The sequence below is a fragment of the Ammodytes marinus genome, assembly GCF_949987685.1.
Source record: "Ammodytes marinus genome assembly, chromosome: 16".
Lineage (NCBI taxonomy): Eukaryota > Metazoa > Chordata > Actinopteri > Uranoscopiformes > Ammodytidae > Ammodytes > Ammodytes marinus.
Genome location: NC_137220.1, coordinates 12,677,517 through 12,702,080, shown reverse-complemented (window position 1 = coordinate 12,702,080; position 24,564 = coordinate 12,677,517). Strand labels below are relative to the sequence as shown.

Sequence of the window (24,564 nt, the reverse complement as noted above, 5' to 3'; positions counted from 1 at the left end):
ACGTCTACGCTGACACAACGGAGATCGTCCTGTTTCCAGTGCCGGAGAGCAGGTGGAGGTACCTGCATGCAGGTAAGGGTGTGGCCTTACTGATAGAGCTCAGACACACTTTGTTGGTACTTTTAGTAGTAGAAGACTAAAGGTTAGAGGTCAAACAAGAGATTTGAATGATGGGAGAGGAGCATATTCGAACCTGTCATGTTTATTTGAGATAAGGGCGGGAGTTCAGTCCAAATTGTTTTTCTTGAGCTAAAATTATTTAAAAAACAAATAATAATATAAACTTTTATATACAAAGATGTTTGTCGTGCATAGTTACTGTTCAGAAAATTCAAGCTTTTTTATTTATTTGACTAATTTGATGTCAAAGTCAAGAGGGATTATTATCTTCTGATAGTGAAAGCCAGTAACAATTTTCATCATCTGTTTATCAAGGCTAAAATATCTGTAATATCTCAGTGTTACAAAGTGAAGGGTTAATCCTTAAATGGTAATGTCTTATGCAGCACCATGACATGATTAGATATACAGGCCTTTATCTGTAGATTTGCTTCTTTCAGGGATGACTATTAATCATTAATGTTCCTTGTCAAGTATGTGAGTGTAAAAACATATTCCGAGAACTCGCTTGACATCTATTGAGGTTGTCTGCTCAGAAATGTTTTCAATTGCAGTTTTGCAAAAAAAAAAAATTAAAATTAAAATGCAATCTGCCAAAAATAAGAAATATACAGTATTATGAGGATTTTTTTAAAATTGTGAGTTGTTGTGTTATTCCAGTTTAAATTTAACACCTTTAATGTCACTTGATGATGCAGTAGTTGCATTTTAAGTTTTTTTCTTCCTAAAGAGAATAGAGGTGTGTGGTTTAAGAAGGGTGTAACCCAAAGATAAGGTTCCGCAGTGCAACTTGTATTTGAACTACTGTATAACGTAGCTCACGTTCCTAACGGCTACGTGACTGTCCGCTATCTTCTTAAAAGATGCACCAAAAAAGGTTCACTATGCAATTTTTTTTTATTTTGGCTAAGATATTTTATGTGCATTTTGGAAAAAGAAGCTGCATTTGTCTGCAATGAAAGTGTGTCAAAACCCACATCTCAGAGATCATCAGAAAATAATTTACAGATGAAATATTAATGGTCAGTGTTTTTCTTTTTTCTTGCCTTTTTGTGTTTATTCTGTATGTTCCTGTCCTAGGTAATGTATAAGAGTAGCTGAGAGTTCAAAGACATCAACATCAATGGAAACCAATTTCAATTTTGAGGAGGTTGGTATTTTTTCCCCGTTGACACATTAAACAATGTAAAATATTCATGTAAATATTCACTACATCATTTTACAACATGATTTTTAAACAACATATTGTAATATTGAAGCACCACAGACAACATTTCAGTATGTGCAGCTAAGATTTTAGACAAAGACTTGGAGTGAATATGTCGAATGTAGTCCCATCAGATCTCTTCTATATGGAGACTGTGGAATTGGAAGTGTTCAGTAAATCTTGCAGCAATACAAATGTTCTATTTCATCCAACTTTCTTCTAATAATTATTTTTTTCTTTCCTCTAGGGCAGTGACATGTCTTACGAGGACAATGAGTCAGCCTTCCCCTCTCCAGTTAGACTGTGAGTCCTTCAGCACTTGCATTCCTCTACCGCTGTGTATTATGTAATGTAACGTTATGCTGGAATTCAGCATCCTGTTTCTGAAAAGACAAATCTATTTGTGCACTGAACTAAGCCTATCAGGCAGTGCTCCAAAGATAAGTACGACCCAAACAATTTCCTCCAATCAGGCACATTGTTTTTGCTTTTATTTACCATAACTGTAATGTTTTCAATTATTTCCAGCTTCAAAATCTAGCTGCTACAAGTGAACAAGTTCTAATAAACACCACATTTAGCTACAAGAACAATCTCACAAAGCATTTGAAGGGACCAAACTGTTATCTTGTTTACACTGCCCACAAGTGGCCAAACAACTCACATTAATGCAGGTTTAACTTCAGGCTTCAGGGTTAAGCTATCTTGAATTATGAACACTGACTGTCTGATTCAACTTTTTAGTTTTTAACACATATTCAAAATTCACACAGAGACACAGTCAGAAAGTGGTAAAGAAGTTCCCAATGATGTGAAAGCAGCATTAGGCATTGTTCTCTAAGACAGGTAGTATATTTAAACAGCTTTTGGTGATAGAGTCAAAACACAAGGCACAAAACTCACTGTCGCTTTCGGTCATAAGAATAAATAAGTTGTGCAATCTTGCCCTCTTGTGGCCAAGAACAGAATGGCACTAATATCAGAATTTAGAATTGGGTTGACGCCTATACTTTTGCTAACTACAGTCACAGGCTTCAAAGTCACATTACCTTACAAACACAATTGTGGGAGTGCGTATTCCACACAAAAAAATCCTAAATTTCCTTCAAACAGTTGATTTGATTCACTTCACATGCAGTGAGACAGGCCTCTTGCATGTCGTCCCTTATCTCTGGTGGGACATAAAGAGATGTTTTTGAGAAGTATAATAGCTCATCCATAGTGTTAATGTAATATTTCTCTTTCTCAATAACACCAGGAGTGGCGTCTATGACCTGGGGAGGATGGAACAGGGCGAGGAGAATGAGCCGCCGATGCAGACCATCGCCATCCCCAGCGATTCAACCGGTACGATAACTTCACAAGCTGTGCAGTTGTTAGGAATTTGAAAATGTATATATTTTTTACACAAAAAAATGACTTTTCTGTCTCTCTATTTCAGCATATCTGAACCAGAACACCAATGCCACCACAAGAGGGGATGCACAAGTGAGTCGACGTGATTCATATATCAGATACATAGGTTCATGAGTATAACCCAATGTTATCCAGTGGTATGTTTGTTATCTAACCACTGTCCTATTACCACAGGCCTATGTGGAGCTGAATGAGCTCCAGGGCAGCTGCTGGCAGGAGACTGGCCGCTGGATTGGCTACGAGGAGAACTTGAACACCGCCACAGGAAAATGGGGCCCTTCTCACGTGTCCTACCTCACTTTCAAGAGCCTGATCCAGCTCCGCAAGCTCATGAGCACAGGTGAGCTTTGGAACCTCAGAAAGAAGCGGGAAATCAGTATACTTCTACGATTGAATCAAACTCGTTCTCGTTTTGACAAATCTTTCCAGTTACAAAAGCAACTCTAATGTTCTTCTAGGTGCCTTCATCTACGACCTGAGTGCCAGCTCTCTGTCTGCGGTGGCTGAGAAGGTGGTTGATGAGCTGCTGGACAAGGATGAGATCCGCGCCGATGATCGGGATGGCTTGCTGAGAGCGCTCCTCATGAGACGCAGGTAACCCAGAGGACCCACTATATGTCCCTCTATAAGAGACCATGGTGCCATAATACATGTTTAAAGGGCCTGAATCTTTGCTCATTTGACTTGTCCTTGCAGTCAGTCAGGGCAACCTGCGGTAACATCCTCCGGAGATATTGAGATGCAGTCCTTTTCTGTTTGCAAAAAGGTATACATTTGTTTTTAGTTTTTTTCATACATTTTTGTCCATTTGCATCCATTGAGCATCAGCATAATGTACTGTATTAAAATAATACAATATTGTACTCTTGCACCTGCTGTTTTTGCAGAGAGACAGCTCCGACAACATGGAGGGCTCAATTGTCCTTTCAGGTACAGTATGGTTGTATAATTCAGATGGAGTTTTGTGTTCCAAGTTGTTTATGTTTGTGGTTGTGGAATCAAATATGTCTCTTTTTTTTAAGCATTCTTCCCCCTCCAATATTCATTATTTTCAATAGGTGTCCTGGACACCCTGAAGAAACCAGTGGTTGCTTTTGTGAGGTTGAGCGACTCTGTGGTGATGGAGTCCGCCCTGGAGTGTCCCGTCCCTGTTCGTTTTGTCTTTGTGCTGGTGGGCCCCAGCGACAGCGAAGTAGACTACAGTGAGAGTGGTCGCGCCATGGGTGCCCTGATGGCTGACTGGGTAAGAGAGAGAGAGAGTGAAAGAGGAGAAATACAGCTTTACTATTAAGATGAGATGTGAAGTGGTGTAGTGGTTAGAGTGCCCCCCCCATGAGGCTCGGACCTTGTTGCAGAGGACCAGGGTTCGAGTCCGGCCCGGGTCGTTCTCTGCATGTCAGCCCCCTCTCTACCTTCATACTGTCTAACAAATGAAAAAACGCAAACATTATTCTTTAAAAAAATTATATGTTAAGTAGCCTACTGTGTTTGGTAGCGGTTAATCAAAGCTTTCTATGTCCCTGCTTTGACAGGTGTTCTGCCTGGAAGCCTTCTTGGCCCAAACTGACAAAGATCTGACCAACGCCATCGCTGACTACATGGACTGCAGCATTGTCATCCCTCCAACTGAGATCCAAGATAAAGACATGCTAGAGCCAATCATCAACTTCCAGCAGAAGATGCTACGCGACCGACTGCGTCCCATCGACACCCGTCTCGCCTTTGGTGACAGGGTCCAAAGTCAGTGCTTACAATACACAGCAGCCTTCATTTAACAGCTTAAATCTTATTTCCGTCCTCCATTTGTGAGACTTTTTTTTGTCTTTGCCCTGCTAAATTGCAATATGATATACTACCTGTATTTAGGAACACGAGACAAAACACGTTTAAACATATCTTTAGAAGGAAAACATCTAACATTCAAGGAAATTATTTACATTCTGGCAGAGATTTTGATGAGAAGAATGATATCTCTCAATATCTTCTCTTTAACTAGAATACATTAGTGACCAATTTCGTCTTTTTTCTCTCATAATTGCAAATAAAACGTTAAATATTCGGCGAGTTTAAGGGAACAACATGCACTGTGCAGCAACATGTTCTTTTCAAACAGGATTTCATTGAAAATGTGGTCTTAATTTTAAGAAGATAAGTTCAAACATTGGTACATATTGTACCTTTAATTGAATCTATTCATCATGAAAACAAAACAAAAACAGAACAAACTGACGAATGTAGAAATAAGAAAAAACTCAACCTTGTCTTAAAAATCGATAGAAAAAAAGGCAGATTTATCAGATAATCAATATTAATCACAGTTTAATTTGTTTGCAGTTGATAAAGCTCCAGAGCCGCCCCGTGAGGACCCTCTGGCCCGTACAGGCTACCCTTTCGGTGGCATGGCCAAGGACTTGAAGCGTCGCTACCGTCACTACATCAGCGACTACACAGACGCTGCGAACCCTCAGGTCCTCGCCGCCGTCATCTTCATCTACTTCGCTGCCCTGTCACCAGCCATCACTTTCGGAGGGCTTCTGGGTAAAAAGACAGTTCCAAAATAGAAAGGCTTGTCTTCATTCATTTGCAGGGAGTTTATTGACCTTTGAAATGATGAACAATTCTTTCTTGTTTTCTGATCCTATAGCTGACAAAACTGATAAAATGATGGGGGTGTCAGAGCTTATGATCTCCACCAGCATCCAAGGAATCATCTTCTGTATCATCGCCGCCCAGCCTGTCCTTGTCATCGGCTTCTCTGGACCCCTGCTGGTGTTTGAGGAAGCCTTCTATGCTGTACGTATGAGTTCTCAGATGTTGGAACTCCTGAAATAAAACTATTTTGTTCCATCATTAAAGGTCGCAATTTATGCTAATTTTCAGAATTTCAAATGTACTTCTCTCTACTAGTAACTGTTTTCATGGTGTAGTGTCTTTATATTTCTCACTGTGCCATTGCTAAATCTCCTCTTATCACCCTCGGTCTGAAACACTCCATTTTAGCCAGTCTCTTGAAGCCCCGCCTTCCAAAAATCCCAGTCTGTTTTCATTAACTCTGAATCCAGCTGCCAGTTTGGATCTCATTGCCAGTTAGATTCACGGGTATCTGAGGTTGCGCTTATCAAAGGTGGAGGTAGTACTGAGCTAGCTTGGTAATGGGGGGAGTGGCTTCTTACCCTATGACTTCATAAGGGGAGAGAAATCTGACTGGGGTTTTTGAACACATGTTTTTAGAAACGAGGTGGAGAAAAAGAGAGAGGGTTGTCTTTTCAAGTCACATAAACAGTACAGTATGTCTTTTTTGCATAATAGGTGACCATTGACATCAATTTCCCTGTGTTCCTTCCATATTAGTTCTGCAAGTCCCAGGAAATTGAGTACATCGTGGGCCGTATCTGGGTGGGGATGTGGCTGATAGTGATCGTGATCATCATCGTGGCTGTGGAAGGCAGCTTCCTGGTCCGATTCATCTCCCGCTTCACTCAGGAGATCTTCTCCATCCTCATCTCTCTCATCTTCATCTACGAGACCTTCAGCAAGCTCGGGAAGGTTAACTAACATCATGTTGTTCATCCGTTTCACACATCTGAGACCATTTCCCTTCAGCGTCATTTATTGTCTCTTAATTTGCTTCCTCTGACTCCTCTCGTCTCCTCTTGCTCAGATCTTCAAAGCCCACCCTCTGATTCTGAACTACGATCATCTGAACGTTTCGGCCGACAACCCCTTTCACCCAATCCTCGTGGAGCACGTCGAGAAACATGAGGATGGCAACTTAACCATTCACGAGAAAGAGATTGAAAGGGCCTACCCCAACACTGCCCTGCTGTCCATGTGCCTGATGTTTGGTTGTTTCTCCGTCGCGTACTTCCTCCGCATTTTCAAGAATGGTCATTACTTCCCCGGCCCGGTACGATCAACTTTGTGTGTAGTATTCTAGTCATGTATTCTAAATGAAGAATCCATCATTGAGTTTTTTGTACCCTTGTGCGTCCCTTGCTCTGTGTCTCACTAGATCCGTCGTTTGATTGGAGATTTCGGTGTCCCCATCGCCATTTTCTTCATGATTGCTGTGGATATCAGCATTGAGGATGCCTACACTCAGGTACGTTTTGTGTCGACTTCTGATGTTCCTGGTTACAATCATCATACTCTTATACGCTCAGAATTTTCCAAATGATTTACTGAGAAGAAAACATTGCCTTATGTGATATTTTTGAGGTGATAAACGTGCTGATTGAATACCGCCTTATCCCCGTGTAGAAACTGGTCGTGCCTAAAGGTATCGAAGTGACCAACCCCAACGCCAGAGGCTGGTTCATCAACCCCATGGGAGAGAAGAAGGCCTTCCCCATCTGGATGATGGGTGCCTGCTGTGTGCCAGCGCTGCTAGTCTTCATCCTCATCTTCCTGGAGTCCCAGATTACGACGTGAGTGAGGGTTAGGGTTATCCAAAGTCCACTGAAAACCTTCTAACTATGTGATTTGGGGAGTTAGTTGCATGGTAGAAAGCATCTGAAAAGAGTTAGCCATATGTATCAATCCACATTAAAGATAGTGTCATTAAAGTTTGATAAACTTGACAGGAATTCCGTTAAAATGAGGCGGGCTATGCTCTGATCCTTATTACACAATAACTATTTTGAAGCAATCACAAACGTTCCATAAAAACAATGAATGTTGCCATGGAGACTGTTTGATATAGCGACGCCCACACAGTCCTGTCTGTAGAAGAGCTGTCTTTTAATTAAGTTCTATAATATTTATGAACATTTATTTTCAATCAGATTTTGGTGAAAGCGTATTGGTACACCCAACATTGATAATATATATTGATTATTTTTTAAATAATTTTCGACCAGATTTCTAGGGGCTTTAAAGAACTGCACTAGTTATTTAATATTTGAGAATTTTCTGTTTCTTACATGCACACGCACACACACACACACACACACACACACACACACACACACACACACACACACACACACACACACACACACACACACACACACACACACACATTAATCGTTGTCCTTGTTTTTGTCTTTATGTCTCCTGTATTTTTATTTGTGTGTAACTTTTACTAAAGGCCTAGCCAGGGACAGGGGTTGCACATTAGTCTTGACTAGAAACCTGTATGCATGGCATCTATTTTATATTGTATATGAAACAATGTATTTGTCCCTGCTCAAAAAACTTCTAAATAAATAAAAAATCAAATATTCCCAACCATGGATTCCCAGGCTGATTGTGAGCAAACCTGAGAGGAAGATGGTGAAAGGGTCCGGCTTTCATATGGATCTGCTCATCCTGGTCACCATGGGGGGCATTGCCTCTATCTTCGGGATGCCCTGGCTGAGTGCGGCCACTGTGCGATCCGTCACCCACGCCAACGCTCTCACCGTCATGTCCAAGGGCCCCAAACCGGAGATCGAGAAGGTGCTCGAGCAGAGGATCAGTGGCATGCTTGTGGCCATCATGGTTGGTAAGTGCTGCCATCTACAGTACAGCGCCACTGATGCAGACATAAAAGGTTTTTCAGAATAAATAACCAGCTTCATTCAATATTCAATATCATTCACCATTTCTGCGACTTCCAGGTGTTTCTATTTTCATGGAGCCCCTCCTGAAGATGATTCCTATGACAGCTTTGTTCGGCATCTTCCTCTACATGGGTATCACTTCTCTGAGTGGAATCCAGATGTGGGACAGGATCCTTCTGTTGATTACGCCAAGGAAATATTTCCCCCCCGACGCCTACGCCAACAGGGTATGCAACCACGTCAGATACAGCGTATAACTTTGCTTGAATTATTGATACATTTTTTAAACTGAAAAAAAAATGAAGAGACCAATCCAAATGATCAGTGTCTCTGGTTTATATTTATTGGTATGTGTTTGAGTGGAATGGACATTTTATCTTACTCTACTGACTTATGAGAAAATGTTTACCCAAATTCTCAGACAAAAAATATTAATTTATAGCATTTCCTTGAATTTATGTAGAGATGCCGATTTAAGAAAAAAAATATTAATTTTTCCAGAGCTGTAGTGTATAAACTGTATTTTGTATGTGGCATTCTGCACACATATGGCAAGATAGACACTTGACAGGCTATGAACCAATGGGCACAGAAATTAAAAAACACCCCTGAAAACTCTCTCCTCTGTTTTCCACGTGTGCAGGTGACCACAATGAAGATGCATCTCTTCACTCTGATCCAGCTGGTGTGTCTGGCTATGCTGTGGATGGTGAAGATCAGTGCCTTCTCTCTGGCGTTGCCTTTTGTTCTCATCCTCACCATCCCACTGCGCATGGCCTTGACCGGAACACTCTTCACTGTCAAGGAGATGAAATGTGTAAGTACATCCTCAAGTTTCTGTTACAATCACCCCTTACCAAAGCTCATTTGATTGCATCTTGTATTTTCTTGAATTTTTGTAATGTTTTGGGGGAGGGGGGGGGGGGGGGGGTTACAAGCCTGTAGGTTTCTGCCGCACCCACACATGAACTTTTATGTTTTATCACTATGTGTTTTTATATTGTCTGTATGTGAAAAAAAAATTAACTCAACTAATATGCCGGTTTATTGGTTGTAACTGGGTGTGTTGGTCTTGCAGCTGGACGCAGATGATGCCAAAGTTGTGCTGGAAGAGGAACCTGGAATTGATGTGTACCATGAGTCCCCACTGCCATAAACAACATCAAATCATTCATGTTTCATTTACAAACTTTCACATGAACTCAATTCTTGACCTGCCAGTATTATGTGAAAATTCAATATCAGGTTTCTTTTAAAAAACATATATGTATTTACAGTTTTAAACTTTTCTGTTCTGTCATTTTTGTATATCTTTAAAGGAATATACCTCTTATTTCTAGAATTCCTACTTAATTCCTGCAGACAAATTTATGTATGTGACCCTGAACACAACATAGATCCGATAAAAAGGTCCATGATGTCATCAAGATTTCCTGAGCCCTTTAATTTCCCACATTTTATTCTCATATTTCATCTTTTCAGGTGACATTTTTTTTTAAGATTCTTTTATTTCTTAGTTAGTTTTGTAAAATATTCTTGAAGCAGGAAAAAACTAATGACTTCTTCAAATGAAAGGTATTTTCCTTTTAGATTTGAGGTAAATCCATAGATAGTACATTTATTTTCTATATATTTTTGTGCATAACAACAGTATAGCTTTAAAGTGACTACCGGTGCTGCCAAGTTGTAGATCTGCCCATGGCGTTAAAATATGATTCCACATAAACTAATGTGCACTATTTATGTTAAGTCAATTTGAACTATTCAGCTCTTTACACAGGTACAAATAATGTTATTCTGTGGGTTTATCGCAACATGCCTTTGCCTCGTAGAGTGGCCTTTCCTTTGTTTATTCTCAACATTTGTTTTAAATTGTGTTATTTTAGTTAGCCTAATTTGACATTATGTATGGTTCACTCAACAATTTGTTTAGCTGGACTATTTAGAATGTTTATGGAAGGATGTGAAATCCACTTATAACTTATTTTAAGTGTGTAATAGCTTTCATTATTATAACATGTGATGAGCCTTAATGGGTAGATAGTGGACAATTAAATAATTTTGAGCAAAGTGTTGTACGAATGATATATTCAGGGAAAACGTATTTGTAAATGTATCCTATTAAGCCCTTTTGTGTTGCCTATCATGTGTTTGTGTGCTTGAAACACTGTACATGTTCTGGATTTTCATTTTATTATAAATAAAAACAACCAATAAAGTGCTTGCAATGCTCACTTTTTAGAGAAGGGAGTTCAATTGGACCAAGATGCGTGTCACTCAGCTCCATGCTGCCTTCAAGGTTATCACGTAAATTACAAATTCTCCTAACTTCCTTTAAAAAAAAATTATTCCCTGAAAGTAAACCTTAAGTAAAGGGGACAACATTAGGCAGCATGCAGTTTCCAGTAATAATTACTTTATTTGAAATCAAATGAGATTTAGTAAAGATTTAACATAAAGAAAACAGACTGAGGTTTAGTCATAACATTATGTAGGCTATACAGATAATACAACAAAACATGTCATGGAGAGCCAAAATGTTCAGAAATAATTATTAAATAATATTAGTAACCACTGACAACAAAGAAATTGGGAAATAATACAATACTTTTAAAAACTTAAAAATCAATACTAGGACATGTTATTTTATTGTTTTATTAAAATTCTTTATAACGGGTCAGCTTTATTTAATTCGGGCAGTTTTTTAGGCCTAATAGCCTAAATAGACATTTGAAAAAGGACAGTTCGAAATTTAAAAATTCTATATAAAACTGACCTGTGTAACAAACCTGGGTGTGAAAGCCTAACATTTCTGGATCAGAGTTATAAAGAATAAATAAGGTAAGTTTAAAATACGTGTAGGCTATTTGTTCATTAGCCTAGGCCTACTTCATTGATCATTTATAGCCTGTGGTCTCCATACAAACACAGCCAAACTCTTTATCAGCTTTCATGTTTGCCATCTCTTGTGCAAGGATGGCAACATTTCCGACAGCAAGAGAAGGCAGCACAGTTTTACAAGGCCGAGTGCCTGAAAGTCATTTGTTTTCCCGGAGCCGCACTGACCGGATTGGACGGCCTCAGGATCCGCCCACAAACACTAACACACAAGGTGGAGTTGGAAAGATAAAAATACTGGACCAAAATGAAGCTGTCAAACACAACCTTGCAATATGCTAAAAGAGGAATAGAGTATTGAGAAAAAAGAATGGATGCTACAGTTATCTTTAGTTGGAAATCTGACATTGATTGATGTGGAACATTAACTTTTGAAAAAATATATTTGTAATGTTAATTATATTAAGTTATGAGAGTAGGCTATGTGAGATGAGCTTGTTGCACTTTAATATAACAAATTGCACAACTTTCATTACAACTTTAAGATATCTGATCAAATATTTGGGCTTGAGATCAGACGGTGTCGTCCTACGGTAGTAGGCTAATGAAAAAATGCGAGAGATCGCCCTCGGTTTGGGTTCAGAAACAACGGTGTATGATCGGTGGTGGGGGCAAAAAAACGTGGATGTCTCGGCGTAGCGAAATGGTTGGATGGAGAGAGAGAATCTGCTGTGCGTTGAGTGGAGGGAGACGGCGAGTGAGATGGAGGCGGGGGGGAAGGACCATCTCTGCGGGGACTGGAGCCCGGGACCGACGGCGCAGTGCTGGCTATCGTTCAACCCTCCCCTTCTTCCTCCACAACGACGCCGAAGCTCACGCCGAGAGACAGGTAAAGCCAACACAACAGCCGCTCGCTTTCATGATTGGCGAGTGTGCGGTAAACAAACCCAAAATAAGCTTCAAAACACGGAAAATCAACCTCGTTATATTCGTGTTTGTTTTCTTCTAACGGACTGCGGTCGGTAGCCCCTATGTAGCTAGAGAAATAAACCAACTGCCGCGGCGGGGTACAGACGAGGTCGACGCCGCCATAGCCGGATTTCTTGTCCTCTACAGCGGGGTAGAAACTGGACGTGAGACCCGGAGGTAAACAAAGTATTTCTTAAAAAATTACACCGAGAGGTTTATTTTAGTTATCTTCATCGAAACTCGAATGTTAATGCTGTAAAAGGGATATTTTCGTGGTGGAATTAACGGTGGTTTCCGCGCCGAGACCTCCATGCGGCTGTTGGCGGAACAGCCAACCGCCTCTCTCGGTTAGCCATCAGGGATCTCGGTTTAATATCTCACCGTGCTAGAGAGACTCGCCCTCTCTCACCCCCTCTCTCTCTCCGACTACCCCAGCTCCAACGACCAACTACGGAGCTCGGAGAACCCGCCTTCTTGATCTCGTTTGTACGCGTTTTGGACCGAGGGAAGAAAGGGAGTCTGCACCGCCCTGGCTCTAGTTTTAAGATCGGTTTTTCTCAGTTTGCAGTGCGCCATTGGACCTTGTCACGGTAGGTTTCCTTGTAGAGAGCAGGGCTGAAGCATGGCGGTCCTGGAGCTTGTTTGTCGCGCCAGTTGAAGCTGCTCAGCTTCGGATGTTGTTTCCTTTCTAAGGTTTATCTGACAATGTTGGTACAATTTAGCCTCGCAATAATGTAGCCGAACCGTTACGGCTACCGTTAAATAGGAACTTGTTCGTACAGTGAAGTCGAGGATACACGTTTAACCGTTGGCTATATTTTCCATTTTTCTTCTTTATTCCTGCGCCTCCGCACGTCCTTCCAACCTAACCAGCATGTCATTTATCTCGGTCATTAGTACACTTTTGATTAAAACTGTTTATTACAAATTCGGGCAAATTATTTTCGTAAATTGAACAACGTTTAACAGTTGCTATTAAAATTACAGACGTCAACAGTTTTTAAATGACTTTTGAAAAACGTTATGCTCAGATATACCCTCCAGGAAACAGGATATTGTTACTAAATATACTCAAACAAACGTGTCGTTTTGTACTAAATGCTAACATTTTAAAAAGCAAGGTGAAATGTATCCGAGTAAAGTCCAATTTAAGCTTAATTTTGCTTGCCAAGTTGCCCTTGGCCATGCAGTGCATCAGCTCCCAGTTTATACCATCCATATGTTGTGATTTTGCTGAAAATGAAGATATAACATCACATTTGATGTTCCAACGGTTCCAACTAAACATTGTGGCAGCTTTTAAGTAACATTATTGCTGATTATGGATTATTAATGTAGCTAGCCTCGGTGAAGCCGTGGGCACCGCGTTGAGCTGGGTCCATCAAGGACACGATGAACAACGAGCCGCCGCCATCATTGGAGCACAGCTCGGATACGCCTCGCTGAAGAATGCACACTGTTTTGCTCTTAATCGAAACTCCAAACAAGCATAAAGCTGCCTCTAAACACAATTGAAATACATTTATTAACTGTAAGCGACTATTTCACCGATGTCCTCGCTCCAGTTCGAATACACGTTGGAGGAGAAGATTATAGGGTTGCATGGCGGAGCTAGATCGGCATACATCGGTGATGAGGCGCCGCCACCGAGTGGCGCATTTGGCTGCAGTACTTCCAAGCCACCATTCCCCCTCATCGAAGACCGAAAGCAGATCCCCCGTCCGTGGTCAGCTGGTTGCCTACAGCTGCCTGTCCGTCCACGTCCATTCGCTTCCTTCTTCCGTGTATCCTCCCCAACCTCCGTTGCGACAGAAAATCCTCCATTACTGAACAGACCTAGAGAGAAAATGGTGGCTCCTGCCTGTGTGTCCACGGTACTTTAGTGGTGGAATAAAGAGAGTACTAACTAATACGCCACATTCCTGCTGGCGAAATGTTGCTCGACAGAGGCTCACGTTGTCGTTGCTAGTTGTGCTAGTTGAAGCCCTCCGCAGTGTTATTTGAGATTTGAAGCCGTCACAAGCAATAGCCTATGTCTCACCATGTAGCGTAAACGTTTAAGGGGCGGTGTAATGAACAAACCATTATGTTGAGGCGAATTAGAATTCAGGGACTTTAAAGCACCAGTTTTAACTTTTATATAACAGACATTTCACTTGTTTTAGAGAAACCAACGCCTATCTGATTAATAACATACTCTTTAAAATACATTATTATTAAATACTGTGATTCAAAAAAATGTGTCTCAACGTGAAAATGTAATCATAAGAGCATAGTATAACCTACAATCATGATTTTTTTTTATTCACTGATGTTAATGTTACTGCTATTTTTTTTTAATAACTTGATTTTTTTTCTCTTTTTTTTCCATCTGCAGGCACAAGACTGCAAACTCACAAATGAATGGAATAATGGAGGCATCCACCCAAGGCCAAGGTGGGATATTCTAACAGCTTGAACATTTAATTGATTTTCAGTTTTTAGCTACACCACAATATCCTCTGCTTGTGATTGTGAAACGTGTGATTTAATCTAATAATGTTATGAATGCTATATCAATTGTAGTGATGAAAACATGTTAGAATTGTGTAATGAATACACACTCTTCAAAGTCACAATATGAATATATAATTTTCTTTCTCACCGTAAGGTCAATTGGACATCATTTAGCATATAACATAACACTATGGATAGTTTTGTAAATTAACAGACAGTAGCGGTGTTAACTGTCTAATTGTTCATTTCTTATCATAGTTTGGGCGCAGGATGACCTATTAAAACTGCTGGAGGCCATGAAACTGGCCCTGCCTCCGAAAGACGTGACCAAATACAAAACGTCAGAGTCCCATCTCGACTGGCAGAAGGTGGCCTTCAGCTGCTTCACAGCAGAGATGTGCAAGCAGAAGTGGTCGGAGGTTTCTAAAGAGGTGAGACATTTTTAGTGATATCCATGTTGATTTTTTTTTTACTGACAAATATTTGTGCCTCACTGATTTTGTTTCGTTGCTGCCTCCACAGATTCGTAAATTCCGGACCCTAACAGAGATCATATTTGATGCTGCAGACTTCATCAAAAACCCTTACAAGGGCAAGAAACTTAAAGTGAGTTAAGATCAATATTTAACTCAACTAATGAAAAACTATTTGTCTCTGATCTAATTTTTTCTCTCTCTCCTTCCATGATACACAGAAACACCCAGATTTCCCTAAGAAGCCCTTGACTCCATACTTCCGCTTCTTCATGGAAAAGAGGGCCAAGTACGCCAAGTTGCATCCTGAGATGAGCAACCTAGATCTCACTAAAATCCTGTCCAAGAAGTACAGGGAGCTGCCTGAAAAGAAGAAGGTCAGTCAGAAACTGATGCAACGACTAACATGTTAAATCGTGGTACTCTTTGATGTAGTTTCTAAAATTCTAACAAAAATATTGTTTCATTTCTACAGAAAAAATATGTCGAAGACTTCTTAAGCGACAAAGAATCATTTGTGATAAGCATGATGAAATTCAGGTGAGAATACTCATTACTATTATTCAGAATTAACGCTTTAGTGTGTATCTTTTTCACGTAAATAAATGTTATGTTCAAGCCATCGCCAAATGAGTTGACACAAATTTGGTTAATCCTATCGGCTCCACACAACTCTCACAAACCGGCTTCACCTCCCAACACTGGGTGAGGTGCTCAGAATAATCCCAAGAAAGGCCCACGAAATGTTTCAATTGTTGATTCGACTGCCACGAAAAAACCTGGCCCACGAAATGTTTCAATTGTTGATTCGACTGCCACGAAAAAACCTGGACGTACATCAGAAGGAATAGAATCCATGCACATGTATATGCATAGACAGTGTTGTTGTAATTACTCAGAATTACTCATTGGGGCAACAGAAGTTACACACTATAACTTTAAAGGCCCGGACACACCGGCCCGATAATCGCCGTCGTAGAGTCTGGAGGGGGCGGGGACACAAATCTGTTTGGTGTGTGCCGTGAAATCGGTCGTCGTAGATGTCGTCGGGCTTCTTTTGAGCCGATGTTCAATCGGTGGCGGGCAGTCTTTCAGTTGGAGCAATTTGATTGGTGGAGGGCTAGCGAATCAGTGAAGCCCGGAAGTGAGGCGGGTAGCACAAACAGCTAACAACAGTTAGCCATTGTTTTAATGTGTTTGTTTTTTTCGTTCAGCGAGTACTCACATGCATCAACCCGTGTTGACTGCTCGACACCATGCTCGACACTCTCTGCTAAAAATGGTGCTCTTTAAATATCCATAAATATAAATACGTATTTCTATCTATGTTTATGGTCTAGAGAGCTTTCCCATCATTTCCGGCTTCCGTATTTTTTCGGGCCACAATACAGATTAGCACCGCCTGCTGTTATGGAGACATTACGTCCCGCGCAGAGCATACGGAAAGTCAGCAGTCGGCTTGGTGTGTTCTTTGCATTTTTTTGGCCGCGACGGGAAGACTGGAGCTGCCTGAATCGGCAAACTCCATTTTCGGGTAGTCGGACTGGTGTGTCCTGGCCTTAAGTGTCATAATCAATGCGGATTTAAAGGCCTACACCCGCAGCTCATTAAAGATGAGTTTTGTGTAAAATGTTGTTTTGTGATGTGCAAATGCAGGACAGAACACCCAGACCTTGTTGAGGGCATCGCCAAAAAAGGTTCAAATGTACCAGAGAAGCCCAAGACACCCCAACAGCTGTGGTATTGCCACGAGAAGAAGGCCGTCCTCAAGACACGCCCAGATGTAAGCTTAGGCATCTATTACCCAACACACAAAAATGACCTTCCTAAACTGAAATGATGTGATGGAGTATGGATTTTAACTGGCTTTGTCTGCGCCAGGCGACCACCAAAGACGTCAAGGAAAGTCTTGGCAAACAGTGGACACAGCTGTCCGACAAGAAGAGACTCAAGTGGATCGCCAAGTCTCTGGAGCAGAGGAAACTGTACGAGGTGAGAATGTCTAGAGTCCTATCACACAAAGGGCTGTTGTGGTAGAATTGTGAGGAGCAATGGTGATATAATCGTATGAATATGTTATGTATTATATATATTTTTTCCCACTGTTAACTGTTTTTATTGTTTGCGATATTACAGGAGGTGATGCGGAACTACATCACCGCACACCCTGAGTTAAACATGACCGAAGACGATATCAAGAAGTCCACGCTGACCAAGGCCGAGAGACACCTGAAAGACAAATCCGACGGCCGACCTGACAAACCTCCTCCGTGAGTCACAGCTTCAAATGAAAGCTTAAAGGCCACTGGCCTGCAAGTAAGGTATTTTGAAATAGTATTTTACATTAAACATGTTTTCAGAAACGGTTACTCAATGTTCTGCGCGGAGTTGATGTCCAACATGAAGGATGTACCGAGCACAGAACGCATGGTGATGTGTAGCCAGCGGTGGAAGCTACTCAAACAGCCAGAGAAGGACGCCTACCAGAAACGCTGTGAACACGTGAGTTCAGAATCATCAAGGTACATCTTTTGAAATACAAGTCATTCTATGTTGTCTAAAATGTTTATGTTTGGTTTATTTCAGAGGAAGAAGGAGTATGAAGTTGAGATAACCAGATTCCTAACTGTAAGTCTCTACCTCAACATGTTTATATTTTTTTGCTAATAGTTTGCTTGTCATTGGCTATTCTCATTTGTGTGCTGCAATGATTTCTCATGTGTGTTTCCTGCTCTGTGTGTATCTGTAGAGTTTGTCAGAGGAGGAGCAGCAGCGAGTCTTGTCTGAGGAGAAGATAGGTTTTAGGAAAGGGATCGGCGCCAGCAGTCCTGCCGCCAAAAAGAAGGCCTCTAAAGCAAAGGTAAGACCAAGTATACACATACACTCCGTTACCACTTCAATCACAACAATGCAACCAGTAAGTAAGTTATCTCTCAGGCATTTAAAGGTGGAGCCAGCAATTCCAGAGCATGTTTTTTGTAAAAAAAAAAATGTTTTGTCAATATCAGCATATATCTTCTCACGATTCGCTAACTGTACATACTGTGTGCTGAAGAATACATCTTCAAGGCTCAATAAATTGCATGTTGCCAGCTATGGTGGGCCCCCTTTGTTTACATACCAGTTTACAGGGCCTAGACTGGGTATAAACACCAGATTTATTTTCAGTGCACACAGTATGAACATGTAACGGTTCATGAGGAAACAAGCGTTTTCCAGAATAGCTGACTCCACCTTTAATTAGTTACTTAGAGGTTGAAGTATCATTTAATGATATTCCCGTTCTCCAAAACCTATAGGCCAGTCCAGAGAAACCCAAAAGGCCGATCTCAGCCATGTTCATTTTCTCTGAGGAGAAACGTCCCAAACTGCACCAGGAGCGAGCAGACCTCTCCGACAGTGAGCTGACAAGACTGCTGGCCCGCATGTGGAACGAGCTGCCAGACAAGAAGAAGGTAACCCGTATACGCTACATCAGGGGTGTCAAACTCATTTTCACAAAGGGCCACTCTACGATATGATAATCACTCTAAGGGCCAGACTGACATACCTTCTTTTTAATCGAAAAATAAAAAGAACATATCTAAGTAAGTATATAAACTGCGTACAATGGCTAGTTGTCGCTTCCAAATTTTCAGGGGACAAATTAATTATTTTTCAAAACTTTCTGCACATTCAAAACATATCACATGTTTTGTTTTTTTAGGAATCATGACGCAGCACCATTGTTAGCTATTTATGACACTTTACATTGGTAATGAAATGCCAAGCCACAATTGGAAACAAAAGGGGAGGGCTATCAGCAGCTAGCTAACGTTAGCTAGTTGGCTATATTGTAACTTAAAGCAAAAGTTAGAAACCAGATAATTTTGGCATTAATCCTTTGACACTTGACACAATCAATCATCAATATTAGCATGCTATTTAGCCACATATGTTGGCCTACAGCCCTCAGAAAACTGACAGCTCTTCTTAGATACAAGTTCATCAATTCATGGCTTAAAATCCTGAGCTGTGGAACTTTCAGCAGACATTCCTAGCTGTAAGCCACGTAAGTTTCCTAACAGTTGGAAGCGTATCCAACGTGCGGATATGGCACAGGCTCCATGAAGAATGAAAAAAAAAAAAATATATGATTTTTTTTTTTTTTCCAGAATTGATTCAAATCGGCCGAATTGATTCGCGGGCCACATCAAAACGTGTCGCGGGCCACATCTGGCCCGCGGGCCTTGAGTTTGACACATGTGCGCTACATGATATTATACTGTAGAAAAGTGTTATCACAGTAGCCAAATCCTACTGAGATGTTCTAATGTCTAATGATATTTGTGTCTCTTTAATTTTAGGAGAAGTATAAACGCTTAGAAACCGTCCTGAAGGCCGAGTCTGAGAAGAAGGAGAAGGAGGATCGTAGTCGCCTACCGGACCCCCCCAAGACTGCACAGGACATCTGGCAACAGAGTGTCATCGGTGACTACCTGGCCAGATTTAAGGTATGCACAGCTCCTAGTCATTTAATACAAACCAGTAGTTTTGTTCTAGACCGTTATGTTATTAAAACACATTAAAAGTATATCCCAAAAAGCATTTTTTCCCCATGCTGATGCTTTTAAAGGGTAAACATTTGGAATTCATGTAACTTGTTTACAGTGCGTCACAAATTAAATAATTTCCCCACAATTACTCATTACGTTATTCCACCTTTTATGTAAATTCCTAGCACATACGATGAGAATAAAGGTTGATGAATAAAAGTTAAGAAATATCATTTAAACTTTGAATACATCTTTACATTTCCTTATTTACATAAATGCTATTCAGTTGGCACAGAGGAGAATCTTTCAAATGTTCAGGGAGGTTTATACACCACAAAATGCTGATAAAATACAGTGTCTCTAATGTGAACATGTGCTTTGCAGAGCGATCGGCCAAAGGCACAGAAAGCAATGGAAACAACCTGGAGCACTATGGAGAAGAAGGAGAAAATTATGTGGATCAAAAAGGCAGCAGAGGACCAGAAAAGATACGAGGTTTGTGGCAAATTCATTGACGTACAGTAGAACTTGACGGTATCTTTGTACATTGCCAGCCCTAGCTAACCGCTGACTGACATCTCCTCTATAGAGAGACCTGTGTGAGATGCGCTCACCGGCTGCTGTAATTGCCTCAGGGAAAAAGATGAAGTTTGAGGGGGAACCTAAGAAACCACCATCGTAAGTTTTTTTTCTTTTTTCTTTTTTTTTTACTTTTTATTTATTCATGTAATTTCGTTGAGACACGGGGTCTCATTCTCAAGAGAGACTTGTTAGACAACAACAGTACAACACAAAGTTACGGACAGACAGGACATTAAGTACAGAGACAGTACATAAAGTCATTATTACCGGTAAATCTAATTTTAACTGCATTTTCTCCTGTGCGTTTTCCTTTGAAACCTTAACGTTGCCTCGTCTTTAAACACTCCAGAAACGGATATCAAAAGTTCTCTCAGGAGATGCTGTCCAACGGAGAGCTCAATCACCTCCCGATGAAAGAGAGGATGACTGAGATCGGCGCCCGCTGGCAACGGTTACCGCTCAAGAACAAGGAGCAATACAAGAAGATCGCTGAGGAGAAGCAGAGACAATACAAAGTCATTCTGGAACAGTGGCTCGCTGTAAGAATTTGTTATTGCTTGTTTGTTGAGGGCAATTAGAGAACACAACTTGGGCACTTGATTTATCTAACAAACACTTCCATCTTTCCACAGAGCCTGTCTTCACAAGAGAGAAACACTTACAAAGAATATAATTCACAAGTAAGTCACTTGTTTCACTGTGCTGTTAACATCTGGATTAGAACTTGTAATGTTATAATGTAAGGTTTTACTGTTCAGTGAATTACCATTTTAAATCTTACATTGGCGTGTTTAACTGGTTTGTCTGCTTGACTTTACAGAAAAGAAGAACTACGGCAAAACCAGCAGGCCCCAAGGCAAAGGTCAAGAAATCCGTAAGTGCCGAGTTTGCTTCGTCTTTTTCCTGTCTCACAAATAAACTGAAGTGAAGCTGTCAGCGGATACTCATATATTCTCTCTTCCAACAGGACACAGAGGAAGAGGATGACGATGATGAAGAGGAGGAGAGAGAAAAAGCTTCTTCAGAGGCCGACTCGTCCAGCGAAGATGACGATGATGATGACGATGTGAGTTGCCCCTGTCTTTGCAATACACGTGCTGTAGCCCATTTGAGCCGGAAACTCCGACTACCCATTCTGTAAATTTCAACTAGAACGTCCACTTAGGTCGGAATTCCTACTTCGAAACTCGGAGAAACTTCAACAGTCAACACGGCTGTCTAGCACATGAACAGCAGTAAACACTTTGATGTTATAACATTTGAGCTTTTCTGTAGGTGAGGTGATTGCTAAAGGCAAACATTACATGCTTTCTTGTAAATTCCGACATGTGCCACTGGAACAACTCAGATGTGAGGTCACCCAGTTCCGACCCACCGACTTCCAATGTAACATGTTATGCAGCAACACACCATGACAAGAAGTTGACATAGATTGTGCTAAAAAATATACTTTGGTTCTTGTTTGCAGAAGGACGACGACGATGATGAAGACGATGACGATGAAGACGACGATGATGACGAGGCGGAAGACAAAGAGAACAAGTCTGAGGACAGCAGCAGCGAATCAAATTCACAGGCATCGTCTGAATCTGATTCAGACTAAAACAAACATCACCAGATAAACTGAGCAGCGCTGAGCTGAGCCAAGAGTCCAGGGAGCTCTGCCACTGTGCCAACCCCGCTCTCCTCCCCCCACCAGAGGGAGCCACCACCCCCCACCCTGCATCGCCTCATCCACTTTATGTTGATTCGTTGGTTGATCTTCTACACAGAGGGGACCCCGCCCTTAACGTCCAGCATCAGTTCCATTCCCTCCCTGGTGTGATGGTCGCTCTGACTCTATGCCAAAAAACAAACAAGCATCCCACTGGTTTGGTGATGTCATGGACATTTCTGCAGCTGGTTTCAATCTGGACCTACCGGTTCAATAGATTAGGGTCAAGAGTTTTTCATGTCGAGGGAAACGATTTTTACCCTTCAGTGTTTTATTTTATTATTCTGGCGATTTAGTGGACGACAGGCGACATTAGTTGTGAGCAGGCTTTATAGAGCCAAAGAACATAGCGTGGTGGATCCCTTTTTAGGGAAGGGGGCTAGGCAGGGGGGTGTGCAGGGTACAGAGAAATTGCACTCTCCAGAATGTTTCCATTTTCTTTTCCCAGAACATTTTCGTGTCGTTCTCTATTCTCAATTTATGATGTAGCTTTTATCATTTGGTTCTTAAAGAGGTGGTATTTTTTCAGGAAAAAAATCAAGCCATTATGAATGTCTTTTTGTTGCTGGAATATTTCAGAATTTAGCCCATTAGTTACCCATGTTGTCATTTAAAGGATAACAATGCCTACAGAAAGTATTCACCCCCCCCACATGATTTTTTTTAAACGTTTTATTGTTTTACAAAGTTGAACTAAAGTGGATGTAATAAGGCTCTGACAGAATGTGATACTGCAACATTTAGGCAAACATTCGCAATTTTGTTCTCATTTTGAGCAAAACCAGACAATGCTGAGTTGCGATCTTTGTTGTTTGAGGTATTTTAGAAGTCCAAACACAGAACTGACATTGCTCCCCATTAAACTTGGCAATACAGAAGCAAGCAATTGTTATTTTTGTACATGTTTTTTCCTAATGATTGACCTAACTGTCATCTGTAAGCTCTTCTGTGCCTTGAACATTTTCTTGTATCCTTCCCCCGAATGGTTATTTTCAGTCAATGTCAATGTCCCTTTTTTATTTCCCTGTTTTATTGGCACATTTGTTTTACAAGCGTCCACAAACTGGTGTATTTACTGTTCAAACTTTACTTACACACATCTGATCCCTAAAGGCAATACTTATGTAATCAATTACTTTTGTTCCACTCGTCTATCGATAAGCATCTGAAGAGCCTTATCACATCCACTGGGAGGGGAATAGTTTTCAAAGGCGCTGTAACATCCATTGCCATGTGTCTGTAACCGAAAGGTTTAATTTATCAGACTTAACCAGACATGTCTTGTAGTACAAAGAAGATATCCATCAGTCTTGAAACAATTCTGTTTTTGACAGTAATAAACAGTGTTCATTGTGTGAGCAGAGCGATTTGTCATTGAAGGGATAACACTTGTTCTCCCCATTTGGAGCTCAGCTCAATCTGTGTTTCTAGGTGTCATACAGTTGGTTTGTGTTTCTTCTCGGAACCGTTTTACATTTAAGTTACGGTTTATATGAATTGTTGATAGGTTTGTTTGAAAATTGACGCGTTCTGCTCCATCTGGAATCATTTGTGGATGTCGAATTGAATGTTTTTGATCATATATTTTTTTCTCAATTCTTTTTTAAAATGTTAACGGTATTGACAGTGATCCGTATGGGTTTCGGTCCGATGCTTATCCCAAAAAAAAGTGTGCACTTACCGTATACCTGTCCCTCTGTGTGAGTTTGTGTGCGTGCATGCACAGAACCGTGTACATATGCGGATGTGAGTGTGTGTTTCTTTGCTTTAATGTGTGCTGTTTTTACCGTTTTGTTGCATTACCATGACGTGACTGCAGCGAGCATGTACGTGCCTGTGTGGGGACATCTTACCAACACCATGAATGTAGATATTGTTAAATCTTTTTTTTTTTTTTTTTTATCCAAAGGTTTTTAGTCATTTTGTTGCGAGGCGACGTCGTGTCATTGGTCACCTGACAAATGTACTTAAGACAACACCTCCATGACTGTCATTTTGGGTCCACAGACAGAAGAGTACATGGCAACTATTATTAATCTGTTAGTAATTGGACTGATTTTCACCGTTATTGATTTCATCACTGTCTGAAACAAAACCAGCGTGGACTATTTAAATAACTTGGGGAGGGAGAAGGAAAATAATTGCTGATATCGATCGATTGGAGTTTGTAAAAAGTGACTTGGGGATCGAAGTTGCCAGAGGAGTCGAGGTTACAAACTGATGTAATTTTTCTGTAAATAGTTTTTTTGTATTGAGTGCTATTGTTTTTCGTTAGTGCTTTAAGTTGGCAAACCCTCATCTGTGACTTTTGAGGCCAGTGAGTTTTTCACTCACGTGGGGAGAGCTTATTTGGTTGAATTCACCTGTTTTTAGTTTCTTCTCTCCCGTTCTGTTGGTTTATAGCGATCTCTAAGACGACTAAGCTTTACAAATTTGTACTGCTGATCATTTGACAAAAAAATTGATGTTTTCTATAGCTGAGGGTGTTCTTATGTCCTTGTAGTTCAAGTCTTTGGGCAAATAAAAATGATCTTTAACAGTTAGAGGGGTGTGTTTTGTTTCAACCTCATACACGCAGACACAATGTGGGTCAACACAGTGATGGGTGGGAAGAAATAAACTATGGCCAAAAGTATGTGTACAGAGCTTATGGTGTACTGGGACTCGACAT

At 40.8% G+C, this 24,564-nt stretch overlaps 2 protein-coding genes across 4 annotated transcripts; both read left to right on the top strand.

Annotated features, from left to right (window-relative positions):
- Nucleotides 1-9,459, top strand: slc4a1a (solute carrier family 4 member 1a (Diego blood group)). The gene is made up of 21 exons (XM_080044336.1): nt 1-72; nt 1,201-1,270; nt 1,575-1,630; nt 2,586-2,674; nt 2,769-2,815; nt 2,918-3,083; nt 3,202-3,337; nt 3,440-3,509; nt 3,631-3,673; nt 3,802-3,986; nt 4,276-4,483; nt 5,078-5,281; nt 5,388-5,536; nt 6,095-6,289; nt 6,405-6,650; nt 6,756-6,845; nt 7,004-7,170; nt 7,987-8,228; nt 8,344-8,513; nt 8,930-9,103; nt 9,365-9,459. Exons 2-21 carry the CDS (start codon nt 1,244-1,246, stop codon nt 9,440-9,442), a joined length of 2,742 nt encoding a protein of 913 aa, XP_079900462.1. The 5' UTR covers nt 1-72; nt 1,201-1,243; the 3' UTR covers nt 9,443-9,459.
- A 1,242-nt stretch (nt 9,460-10,701) lies between these two features.
- On the top strand, nt 10,702-24,436 carry ubtf (upstream binding transcription factor). 3 transcript variants are annotated; one of them, XM_080044099.1, is made up of 21 exons: nt 10,702-12,013; nt 14,471-14,529; nt 14,848-15,020; nt 15,112-15,195; nt 15,284-15,439; nt 15,538-15,602; nt 16,719-16,845; nt 16,944-17,054; nt 17,199-17,332; nt 17,423-17,564; nt 17,649-17,690; nt 17,812-17,922; nt 18,362-18,517; nt 19,409-19,555; nt 19,982-20,092; nt 20,187-20,275; nt 20,529-20,718; nt 20,812-20,859; nt 21,000-21,053; nt 21,147-21,245; nt 21,648-24,436. In XM_080044099.1, the coding sequence occupies exons 2-21, from the start codon at nt 14,493-14,495 to the stop codon at nt 21,780-21,782; spliced, it is 2,211 nt and encodes a 736-aa protein (XP_079900225.1). In that variant the 5' UTR covers nt 10,702-12,013; nt 14,471-14,492; the 3' UTR covers nt 21,783-24,436. The 3 variants fall into 3 exon arrangements, with proteins under 3 accessions (XP_079900225.1, XP_079900224.1, XP_079900226.1); XM_080044098.1 differs by lacking the exon at nt 10,702-12,013 and adding an exon at nt 12,148-12,683; XM_080044100.1 differs by lacking the exon at nt 10,702-12,013 and adding an exon at nt 12,149-12,270.
- The last annotated feature ends 128 nt before the right edge of the window (nt 24,437-24,564 follow it).